This window comes from Chelonia mydas, chromosome 4 (genome assembly GCF_015237465.2).
Source record: "Chelonia mydas isolate rCheMyd1 chromosome 4, rCheMyd1.pri.v2, whole genome shotgun sequence".
NCBI lineage: Eukaryota > Metazoa > Chordata > Testudines > Cheloniidae > Chelonia > Chelonia mydas.
In genome coordinates, this window is record NC_057852.1 from 27,902,659 (window position 1) to 27,915,614 (window position 12,956).

Here is a 12,956-nt window from a genome sequence, read left to right on the forward strand (position 1 = left end):
TCTAGTGCCCAAACCTTCCTAACATGAACCCCATTGTTCCTATATTGCATCCTAGCTTAAGTATCTTTGCAGAATCTACTGGATTTATTTCAGAGTTCTTTATAATGCACACATTCAGCAGCTTTGATTGGCTCTCTTTCCCCTGAAAGTGGGAGAATAGGAAAGGATAGTCAGAGGGAGATTTCCCTGAAGGCTAAGGGTTCCCACATATGTGCAAAGGTAGTGAAAACTGACAGTTTAAGGAGAAAAAACAGGGTTGGCACGTCTGCCGGGGGAGTTTTGCTTCACTAAAGAACGCAGTTCTGGATAGTTATAATTGATTACAATAAGGACCAATTATCCTAGCTTCTTCCAAAGCTCTGGAAAAAATGACTTTATGGTATATATGTGTTATCCTCATATATGATAAATCTAATCTCAAACTTAGGCTAACTATACAAACTATACAATCCGATGAAGTGAGCTGTAGCTTACGAAAGCTTATGCTCAAATAAATTTTTTAGTCTCTAAGGTGCCACAAGTCCTCCTTTTCTTTATACAAACTAGGTCATATCAGTAGACTTATAGGGAGAACACAATTTTTTTTTATAATTTGAAAGCTTTTACTGGTTCTATTGCTATTTCCTATTATATCTGTACAGGAAATCTTTCTCAAAGCAGTCGAATATTTGAAAAACAATAGAAAATGTTTAGGTGCACCTAGTACATATGCAAGTCTCCTTAATAAGTATGCATCTACTCAAAAATGAGCGCAATGCTAAAATGCATTTATAATTTTCAAAATGATCTCTGAAAGCATAAACACACTGTGTAAGCAAATTTAGAAATAAAGCAAATAACGTTTACCAAGGTAGGATCAGAGTCTAAAATAGGGAAAGAACAAGTCAAAAATTCCTTAGACAAGTTAGAGGTCTTCAAATCACCAGGGCCTGATGAAATTCATCCTAGAATACTCAAGGAACTGACTGAGGAGATATCTGAGCCATTAGCAATTATCTTTGAAAAGTCATTGAAGACGGGAGACATTCCAAAAAACTGGAAAAGGGCAAATATAGTGCCCATCTATAAAAAGGGAAAAAAGGACAACCCGAAGAATTACAGATCAGTCAGCTAATTTCTGTACCTGGAAAGATAATGGAGCAAATAATTAAGCAATCAATTTGCCATCACCTAGAAGATAATAAGGTGATAAATAAGAGTCAGCATGGATTTGTCAAGAACAAATCATGTCAACCAATCTGATAGCTTTCTTTAACAGGGTAACAAGCCTTGTGGATAGGGGGAAGTGGTAGATGTGATATATCTTGACTTTAGTAAGGCTTTTGATATTGTCTCACATGACCTTCTCATAAACAAACAAGGGAAATACAACCTAGATGGAGCTACTATAAGGTGAGTGCATAACTTGTTGGAAAATCGTTCCCAGAGAACAGTTATCAGTGGTTCACAGTCATGCTGGAAGGGCATAATGAGTGGGGTCCCACAGGGATCAGTTCTAGGTTTGGTTCTGTTCAATATATTCATCAACGATTTAGATAATGGCATAGAGAGTACACTTATAAAGTTTGCAGACAATACCAAGCTGGGCAGGGTTGCAAGATAGGATTAAAATTCAAAATGATCTGGACAAACTGGAGAAATGGTCTGAAGTAAATAGGATGAAATTCAGTAAGGACAAATGCAAAGTACTCCACTTAGGAAGGAACAATCAGTTGCACACATACAAAATGGGAAATGACTGCCTAGGTATGAGTACTGTGGAAAGGGATCCAGGGGTCATAGTGGATCACAAGCTAAATGAGAGTCAATGTAATGATGTGGCAAAAAAAAGCAAACATCATTCTAGGATGCATTATCAGGCGTATAGTAAGCAAGACACGAGAAGTAATTCTTCCACTCTACTCGGCGCTGATTAGGTCTCAACTGGAGTATTGTGTCCAGTTCTGGGCACCACATTTCAGGAAAGATGTGGACAAATTGGATCAAGTCCAGAGAAGAGCAACAAAAATGATTAAAGGTCTAGAAAACATGACCTATGAGGGAAGATTGTTTAGTCTGGAAAAGAGAGGGGACATGACAACAGTTTTCAAATACATAAAAGGTTGTTACAAGGAGGAGGGAGAAAAATTGTTGTTCTTAACCTCTGAGGATAGGAGAAGCAGCAATGGGCTTAAATTGCAGCAAGGGCAGTTTAGATTGGACATTAGGAAAAACTTCCTGTCAGAGTGGTTAAGCACTGGAATAAATAGTCTAGGGACTCTGTGGAATCTCCATCATTGGAGATTTTTAAGAGCAGTTGGACAAACACCTGTCAGGGATGGTCTAGATAACATTTAGTTCTGCCTTGAGTGCAGAGGACTGGACTAGTTGACCTCTCAAAGCCCCTTCCAATTCTGTGATTCTAAGAATAAACAGTTAAAATTAATATAACTGGTTTTAGTTCAACTTTCCTTTTTTCTTTCCACATGCATCTCTAAGGGCTCAAATATTCTGCAATGCAAAACAAAAGATTTACAAAATTCTATGTATTAACTTCAAAAACATTTCAAAGAAAGCCAAAAGAATAACAAAAGGTATTTTTCTAATTAACCTTCTAAATTTATTTTAAAGTACAAGTATATTTAGTGGATCTTGCTGACTTCTAAGATGAGTAATGATTACTAATCATCTAATTTAAGGTTTGCCATACCATTCCAAAAAAGATCAGTTTAAACATATTTTCCCTTTCATTATTTCTAGCAATAAGAACAAAAAGCTTGTGTCCCTTCAAATAAAATATTTTGCCTGCTGTAAGGCAACTTTTAAGAAAAGGCAAAAGGAAGAAATCAAATGTGAGAGCTAAAAGCTCAATGAACAGGCTACTGATTTTTCATCAAGAAAGTCTTCTTTCATATTTCAATATAAATTGCAATCTGTTTGTTCATTCTGTCTATACAATCTTCAAATCCCAGGGTTTCAATACCACAATAAATTATTTGTTATAGACTAGTAAATAGCTGAATTGGCATTACCTTCTTTTCTTCCTGTAATACTATTACTTCATGATACCGTGGGACATAGGGTTCATATTTTTTCTTGTCTTCCTTTTTGATGTTGACATTCTCATAATGCAGTGCACTTTCCCTTTAGAAAGTTTAAAGAGAGATTTATGAGTCTTCAGTTTTAAATGCCTGAACATGTAAATACACATAGTGAAAGCCTTTTGTCCTTTGACTATAAAACAAACAGCTGCTGTTTGTAATATTTAATTAAAGCCAGGATTACTCACGAATGGGAGTGTATAAACATATGGTACAATTACACTGTAAACCTGCAGAACCCACACAAATCATGTTTCACTAATTTTGGTTTGTTACTTTTTCATATTCAAAACTATGTAGTAATTATCACCGGTTGAGTCGAACAACAGCAAGGGAGAAAAAGCTAAAAATCAAAGGCCAGACAAGTTAGGGTTTCTGTCCTATGAGATATATGTGCATTGAAAAGCAAAGCCTCAAGTGACTTATAAGGTTCTTACTTTAACTGGAGATTTAATACTGTAACCTGACAAGATCTGCCTATTTATAGCACAAACTCATTAAAATTCAAAAGCCTCTCAGTATTTTAATAGTAGCAATGCTCAGAAGAGAACCGCTTTATAATTTAAATATAGAGAGGCACAGATTTCAAGGAAAGGCACTTAAAAAAGATAAAATTATTTCTATTGGTTACTTAAAATGTCATCCTCTTGCGTGGCATTCCAAGAGGCCTACAGAAGGCTGGAAAATGATTAAATCATGACAGATACTTGACTAGCAGATTAACACCAATCAACCTGTAGCTAAGGAATGTTAAAATTAGCTGTAAATATTAATCTCTACCACTTCCTAATCAATTCACCATTTCGTCAAGCATCAGTCTTAAAACTTAAAATTCTATGGCAGATATCATTACCTGGCCCTTATTCAGCAGATCATTTAAGCACAGGTTTAATTTTAAGTACATTCTAAAATTCTAAAAACACAGGCCACGATTCAAGAAAACAATGAAGTACATGCTTAAGCCCATCACGCATTAAAGTTCACTCTTCATAGAATTAAAACTTAAGCCTGCCTGCAGAGAAAGATAAACATTAGACCACTCAGACAAATTCTGCTCTCAAAGCCCATCCATAAATACTGACTGACTTCAGTGTGAACTGAATATGCATATCTCAGGTTAGTTTCTGGCCCTATAAGTACCAGATAGAGGGTTAAAAAAAAAAAAGATCAAGTGTCTAAGGGTATGTCTACACTACAAAATTAGGTCGATATTACAGAAGTCGATTTTTAGAAATCGATTTTACACAGTCGATTGTGTGTGTCCACACAAAGTGCATTAAGTCAGCGGAGTGCATCCTCACTACCGTGGCTAGCGTCAACTTACGGAGCAGAGCACTGTAGGTAGCTATCCCACAGTTCCCGCAGCCTGGAATTCTGGGTTAAGCTGCCAATGCCTGATGGGACAAAAATATTGTTGTGGGTGGATTTGGGTACATGTCATCAATCGCCCCTCCCTCCATGAAAGCAATGGCAGACAATCGTTTCGTGCCTTTTTTCCATGCGGATGCCATACTGCATTCAGCAGATGGTGTAGTAGGACTGCTAACCGTAGTCATCCACCACTTCCTCTGCAACTCTGCTCCGCTGCTATTGTCTCAATAGCGAATTTCTCCATGCTGTCTGTCATGGGCTTCCGGGTACGTGTGTTCTTCCTCAGGAAATGTGTGCGGTGCTAACCATCATCCTCCACCGCTTCCGCTGCAACTCTGCTCTCCTGAATCCACCTTGCAGGTCCTCTCGTCGTTCTGTATAAATATCTATTCTTGTGGCATCCGTTGTCAGCCACCGCTTCCGCTGCAACTCTGCTCTCCTGCAGACGCCGTACCACGGCAAGCATGGAGCCCGCTCAGATCACAGCGGCAGTTATGAGCATTGTAAACACCTTGCGCATTATCCTGCAGTATGTTCGGAACCAGAACCTGCAAAAGCAGGCGAGGAGGCGACAGCAGTGCGGTGACGAGAGTGATGAGGACATGGACACAGACTTCTCTCAAAGTACGGGCCCCGGTAATTTGGACATCCTGGTGGCAATGGGGCCGGCTCATGCCATGGAACACCAATTCTGGGCCCAGGAAACAAGCACAGACCGGTGGGACTGAATAGTGTTGCAGGTCTGGGATGATTCCCAGTGGCTGCAAAACTTTCGCATGCGTAAGGGCACTTTCATGGAACTTTGTGACTTGCTTTCCCCTGACCTAAAGCACAAGAATACCAAGATGAGAGCAGCCCTCACAGTTCACAAGCGAGTGGTGATAGCCCTCTGGAAGCTTGCAAAGCCAGACAGCTACTGGTCAGTCGGGAATCAATTTGGAGTGGGCAAATCTGCTGTGATCCAAGTAGCCAATGCAATCACTGAACTGCTGCTATCAAGGGTAACTCTGGGAAATGTGCAGGTCATAGTGGATGGCTTTGCTGCAATGGGATTCCCTAACTGTGGTGGGGCAATAGACAGAACGCATACCCCTGTCTTGGGACCAGACCACCTGGGCAGCCAGTACGTAAACCGCAAGGGGTACTTTTCAATGGTGCTGCAAGAACTGGTGGATCACAAGGGACGTTTCACCAACATCAACGTGGGATGGCTGGGAAAGGTACATGACACTCGCATCTTCAGGAACTCTGGTCTGTTTGAACAGCTGCAGGAAAGGACTTACTTCCCAGACCAGAAAATAACCGTTGGGGATGTTGAAATGCCAATAGTTATCCTTGGGGACCCAGCCTACCCCTTAAAGCCCTGGCTCATGAAGCCATACACAGGCTCCCTGGACAGTAGTCAGGAGCTGGTCAACTATAGGCTGAGCAAGTGCAGAATGGTGGTAGAATGTGCATTTGGACCTTTAAAAGTGCGCTGGCGCAGTTTACTGACTCAGTTAGACCTCAGCAAAACCAATATTCTCATTGTTATTGCTGCTTGCTGTGCGCTCCACTATATCTGTGAGAGTAAGGGGGAGATGTTTATGGTGGGGTGGGAGGTTGAGGCAAATCACCTGGCTGCTGATTATGCGCAGCCAGACACCAGGGCAATTAGAAGAGCACAGCAGGGCGTGCTGCGTATCAGAGACGCTTTGAAAACCAGTTTCATGACTGGCCAGGCTACAGTGTGACAGTTCTGTTTGTTTCTCCTTGATGAAAACCCGCCCCCCTTGGTTCACTCTACTTCCCTGTAAGCCAGCTGCCCTCCCCCCTTCGATCACCACTTGCAGAGGCAATAAAATCATTGTTGTTTCAAAATCATGCATTCTTTATTAATTCATCACACAAATAGGGGGATAACTGTCAAGGTAGCCCGGGATGGGTGGGGGAGGAGAGAAGCACTGGGTGGGGTGGTGGATGAGGGGATGAGGGAAGGACAAGGCCACACTGCACTTCAAAACTTATTGAATGCCAGCCTTCTGTTGCTTGGGCACTCCTCTGGGGTGGAGTGGTTGGGTGCCTGGAGCCCCAACCCCCAACCCGCGTCTCGGGCGTTCTTGGGCGTCTTGGAGAGGAGGGCAGGCAGTTACACAGGGGCTGCAGCAGAGGTCTGTGCTCCTGCTGCCTTTCCTGCAGCTCCACCACACACCGGAGCATGTCAGTTTGCTCCCCCATTAGCCTCAGCATTCCATCCTGCCTCCTCTCATCGTGCTCCTCTCATCGCATTCATTTAACACTTTCCTGGACTTTGCCATTGTTTGCCTCCATGCATTCTGCTGAGCTCTTTCAGTGCGGGAGGACTGCATGAGCTCAGAGAACATTTCATCACGAGTGCATTTTTTTCACCTTCTTATCTTCACTAGCCTCTGGAACAGAGATGATAGGGGGAGTGTTGAAATATTTGCAGCTGCGGGAGGAACAAAAAAGGAGAGTAGTGCCAGAGAACTTCCTTTGTGTGATCCGAGAGGTGTACAAGGGATGCAGCACCACCATTCGCTCAGTCGAAGGGGAAACCACAGAGATCCCGATCCGGAGCGGAGTTAAGCAGGGATGTCCCCTCAGCCCCATCATCTTTAACCTCGCCATGGAGCCGTTGCTGCGAGCGATCTCCAATGGCACAGATGGCTTCAACCTCCAAGGTGAGAGGGTGAGCGTCCTGGCTTACGCGGATGACCTGGTCCTGACCGCGGATGACCCAGAGAACCTCAAACGTATGCTAGATGCCACCAGTCGAGCTGCCAATTGGATGGGGCTCCGCTTCAATGCAAACAAGTGTGCAACTCTCCACATCGACGGCAGCAAAAGGGACTTGGTGCAGACGACAGGGTTCCAGATCCAGGGCGAGCCCATCATCCCCCGGCAAAGGGGCAGGCGTACCAGTACCTCGGCACGCCGACGGGTTTCCGTGTCCAGCAGACACCCGAGGACACCATCCAGGAGATCTTGCAGGATGCCACCAAGATTGACGCCTCCCTGCTAGCACCGTGACAGAAGATAAATGCTCTGAACACCTTCCTGATCCCCTGCATCTCGTTCATCCTAAGGGGATCCGCTGTGGCGGAGGTACCCCTCAACAAGGCAGACAAGATCGTCCGGTAGCTGGTGAAGAAGTGGCTGTTCCTTCCGCAGAGAGCCAGCAATGAGCTGGTCTACATTTCCCACAGGCATGGTGGTGCCAATGGGCCTGCATGGGCGACCTGTGTCACATCGTGGTGATCACCCACGCCTTCTGCCTGCTGATGTGTCCTGACGCCATGGTAAGTGTCATAAATATAAAGGGAAGGGTAAACCCCTTTAAAATCCCTCCTGGCCAGAGGAAAAATCCTCTCACCTGTAAAGGATTAAGAAGCTAAAGGTAACCTCGCTGGCACCTGACCAAAATGACCAATGAGGAGACAAGATACTTTCAAAAGCTGGGAGGAGGGAGAGAAACAAAGGGTCTCTGTCTGTCTATATGCTGCTTTTGCCGGGGATAGAACAGGAATGGAGTCTTAGAACTTTAGTAAGTAATCTAGCTAGGTATGTGTTAGATTATGATTTCTTTAAATGACTGAGAAAAGAACTGTGCTGAATAGAATGACTATTCCTGTCTGTGTGTCCTTTTTGTAACTTAAGGTTTTGCCTAGAGGGATTCTCTATGTTTTGAATCTAATTACCCTGTAAGGTATCTACCATCCTGATTTTACAGAGGTGATTTCTTTACTTCTATTAAAAGTCTTCTTGCAAGAAAACTGAATGCTTTTTCATTGTTCTCAGATCCAAGGGTTTGGGTCTGTGGTCACCTATGCAAATTGGTGAGGATTTTTACCAAACCTTCCCCAGGAAGTGGGGTGCAAGGGTTGGGAGGATTTTGGGCGGAAAGACGTGTCCAAACTACGTTTCCCAGTAAACCCAGTTAGAGTTTGGTGGTGGCAGTGGAGATCCAGGGACAAAGGATAAAATTAATTTGTACCTTGGGGAAGTTTTAACCTAAGCTGGTGAAAGTAAGCTTAGGAGGTTTTCATGCAGGTCCCCACATCTGTACCCTAGAGTTTAGAGTGGGGGAGGAACCCTGACAGTAAGGAACATCGCAGCAAACGCCCTCCATGACGCAACAAAGAAGCGGATCGGCAGAGCCCCCTCCAACCAAGACACCACCACCTTCCTGAGTGGTTCCCTGGATGGCGAATTCAGACGGGACGGGCGCAACATCGCTTCACTGTGGTCCCACGCTCGCAATGCCACGCGTCATCTGGGGAAGCGCATCGGCTGTCGCTGGGAGTGGTGCGAGGAGCACCAGGAGCTGGGTGTCCTGGTGCCGCAGATCAGGTCCGACGACAACAACATCATCACCCCAAGCACCAGGGGCATGCTGGAGAGGACCCTGAAGGCAGCCATCCACTCACTGTACATGGAAACCCTGAAGCGTAAACCAGACCAGGGTAAAGCCTTCGAGCAGTGGGACCAGCAAGTGGGACGCCAGCAACCACTTCCTCGCCAGGGGCGGCTTCACCCATTTCGCCAACTGGCAGTTCATCCACCGTGCCTGGCTCAACTGCATCCCGCTCAACGGAGCCATCCACCACGGGAACTGAGACAAGCATTGCAGGAAGTGCGGCTACTCCAACGAGACCCTGCCCCACCTCCTGTGCATCTGCAAGCCCCACTCCAGAGCCTGGCAGCTGCGCCAAAACACCATCCAGAACCACCTAGAGAAAGCCATCGCACCGCGCCTGGGGGAGGTGCTGTGAACTGCGCCATCCCCGGTACTGACAGCAAGTTGCGACCTGACGTGGTAGTCACCGACGAGGCCCAGAAAAAGATCATCCTGGTCGACGTCACGGTCTCCTTTGAGAACAGGACCCCGGCCTTCCGCAAAGCCTGAGCTCGTAAGCTGGAAAAATATGCCCCCCCCCCCCCGGCCGACACCCTGAGAGTGAAGGGCTACAAGGTGCAGATGGATGCCCTAATCGTCGGAGCCCTGGGCGCTTGGGACCCCTGCAACGAGCGTGTGCTGCGGACCTGTGGGATCGGTCAATGCTACGCACGGCTCATGCGGCACCTCAGGGTCTCGGACACCACCCGATGGTCCAGGGACATCTACACTGAACACATCAACGGCCACCAACAGTACCAGGAGGTGTGAGCCAGTACGACATCATGCATCAACTATGGGAAAGGGACTGAGAGACTTTTTCCATTTGGACCATATGAACTGGAACCATAAACTCACTGAACATTAAATCCCACCAAATGAGGGTAAATCCATCCTCATCATCGTATCCACTCATTATACTCCACACCTGAACATAGCCATTATATGAACAACATACCCCCATATCTCAATGTCTGTACTTTGACCCGTTAAACTTTTACCCCCAATCGGGGAGATTGCCGATTATGTATTCCTTACGCCATCAGTTCCTAAACTGAATTTCGCACCCCTTGATAATCTGTACCTTATTCCCTGATAACCAGAAACTTCTATGCTTAAACTCTGTACCGTTTTCTTTTTACTTTAACATCATCTTATTAAATTTAAAAAGACACATTTTAGAGAACAACAGGTGGACTCTTTCATGGTGAACCAAGCTGTTAACATTACATAGCACATGTGCTTTCGGTACAAGGTCGCATTTTGCCTCTTATATTGAGGGCCTGCCAGTTTAGTGTGAGAGATCACACACACAGGGCCAGGCAACCAAATTCAGCTTGCAGGCAGCCATGGTAAGCCACAGTCTTTTGGCTTCTTCAATTTTCATAACATGTGGGAATGGTTTCAAACAGCAGCGCCCTCCTTTCCCATACCAAGCACCCGTTGGGTTGGCCATTTAAAAGGAGGAGCTGCAGTTTTCGGGTTAATGTGCAGCACAAACCCAACTAACCCCCCCACACACACATACCCAATTCTCTGGGATGATAGCTTCACCCCTCCTCCCACCATGTGACTAGTATCAGGGAAGATCCCTAGCAGCCAAACACAAATAGTTCAGTCTGAACAGGCTTCCCCCAACACTGTGTGGCTAAAAGCGGGGATGATTTCTTTTCAGCCACAGGCAAACAGCCCAGCAGGAACAATACCTCTGAATGTCCCCTTAATAATGTCCCTGGAGGATTTCTGCTCCATCCCCAGACACATTAACAGACTTTTCCAGTAGCTGTATTGGCCGCGAATGCATCCCAAGTCTTCAGGGCAAATTAATCACTAAACATGCTTGTTTTTAAACCATGTATTATATTTACAAAGGTACGCTCACCAGAGGTGCCTTCTCCAGCTTCACGGTCTGGGAGCCAGCCTTGGGAGGGTATTGGCTCCAGGGTGATAAACAGTTCCTGAAACAGAATGGTTTCTCCACTTGCCTGTTGTGCACTATACTCCTCCTCATCATCATCATCTTCCTCACCCCAAAATCCTCATCCCTGTTGCGTGAGACTCCTCCCTTGCAGGTGTCCATGGACAGGGGTGGGGTAGTGGTAGAGGAACCCCCGAGAATTGCATGCAGCTCATTATAGAAGTGGCATGTCTGGGACTCTGACCCAGAGCAGCCATTTGCCTCTTTGGTAGGCTTGCCTAAGCTCCTTAATTTTCATGCAGCACTGCTGCAGGTCCCTGTTATAGCCTCTGTCCATCATGCCCTTGGAGATTTTTTCAAATATATTGGCAATTCATCTTTTGGAACAGAGTTCTGATAGCATGGATTCATCTCCCCATACAGCAATCAGATCCAGTACCTCCTGTTGGGTCCATGCTGGAGCTCTTTTGCGATTCTGGGACTGCATGGTCACCTCTGCTGATGAGCTCGCCACACTGGCCAAACAGGAAATGAAATTCAAAAGTTCCTGGTGTTTTTCCTGTGTATCTGGCTAGTGCATCTGAGTTGGAAGTGCTGTCCAGAGCGGTCACAATGGAGCAATACTGGAGGCCAAAACTGTTGAATTGCGTCCACACTACCCCAAATTCGACCCGGTGATGTTGATTTCAGCGCTAAACCCCTCGTTAGGGAGGAGTACAGAAATCGATTTTAAGAGCCCTTTAAGTCGACAAAAATGGCTTCGTTGTGTGGATGGGTGCAGAGTTACATTGCTCTAACGCTGCTAAATTCGACCTAAACTTGTAGTGTACACCAGGGCTAAGAGACTTAGGAGCCTACAGCATGGTCTACACTTAAAAATTAGATCAACCGAGCTACCTTGCTCAGGGCTGTGAAAAATTTCACACTCTGTGCAATGTACTTCGCTCCACTTAATTTCCGGTGTAGACATAGCTACATCAGCAGATGAATTCTTCCAGTGACCTAGTTACAGCCCCTCAGAGAAGAGGATTAACTACACTGATGGAAAGTCCCTCCATTAATGTAGGAAGCGTCTGCACTAGAGTGGTACTGTGGTAGAGCTGCAACACCATAGCTGTGCCCCTGTAGCATAGACATATACTTAGTCCCATTTTCAAAATTGATTTAGGCACTTAGGGCCAGATTTACAAATGTATTTAGATATCTAAAGATGCATATAGGCACCAAATGGAATTTACAGAAGTGCCTATGCAGTGCCTAGGCACCTAAATACCATTGAAAGTCATTTTTAAATTAAGGGCTAATGTACAAACCTTTCTTTTTCATATGCCAGGAAATAAAGGACTTAAGCAGTTTCTCAGTCACAACACAGTAAAGGAGCAGGCACAAATTCATTTTTTAAATATCATAATAAATTTAAAGAACAGGGTTCCTTATATAGCAGATTAGGAAGTTAGTGACAAGCTAATAAGTGGAGTAAGACTGAAAGAATCTTTACCCTGCTCTGAACATGGCTACTGACATATTACACTAGCCAGGCACGAGTATCACTGTAATATATTTCTCATCCATTGTTCTATGGTGTGCACATTTCCTATTGTTTAGAATTCAACTTTTAGTTATAGCACACAAGAGTTTCTGAAGGAAGTTTATACTTTTGCAATCACTGACTATCCTGCTTGTCACTAAAACAAGCTTTTTAAATTTTATTTTCATTGTTCCTAGACAATAAACAACATAGATCATTCTTAATGTGACGTTCCCAAGTAAATAAGTGGAATTGTCTGGGTACGTGGCATTGTTTGGCAATCTTAACTGTGCATTTCCATACTTTAAACTGTGCCCCTCAATTCTCAGTAATTACTGGCTTGGGATGGATAACCAATTCTTTTGTATAATACAAGTCAAATTAAATAATTATGCCATTGAAATTAATTTGAAAACTACCTCTTTTTGAAATTAATAGACATAAATAAAAAATGGCATATTGTTACTTACTGAGTTATATCATACTCCCCAGGTCCAGGCCCTGCTTGAGCCTTAAATTCACTACGTTTTCCTGTTAAATTACCAAAATGTACTCCTTTATACTTCATGGCAGAATAAGTACCATTCTGAAAAATAAAGATAAAGACATTTTACAGTTTGTGAGCCAAATTTTCTACCCCTGGTCTCTAACATATATAACTTA

General features: G+C 44.4%; 1 protein-coding gene across 7 annotated transcripts in view; it reads right to left on the reverse strand.

The window, feature by feature from the left end:
- The window catches only part of STPG2 (sperm tail PG-rich repeat containing 2), a 398,804-nt gene that overhangs the window by 355,320 nt on the left and 30,528 nt on the right, over positions 1-12,956 (reverse strand). For all 7 annotated transcript variants that reach the window (XM_037896937.2, XM_043545509.1, XM_043545506.1 and 4 more), the window contains 2 exons: positions 12,764-12,879; positions 3,012-3,123 (listed from right to left, as the gene is read on the reverse strand). In XM_037896937.2, coding sequence (XP_037752865.1) covers positions 3,012-3,123; positions 12,764-12,879 — 228 coding nt within the window. The remainder of the gene's footprint in view (positions 1-3,011; positions 3,124-12,763; positions 12,880-12,956) is intronic.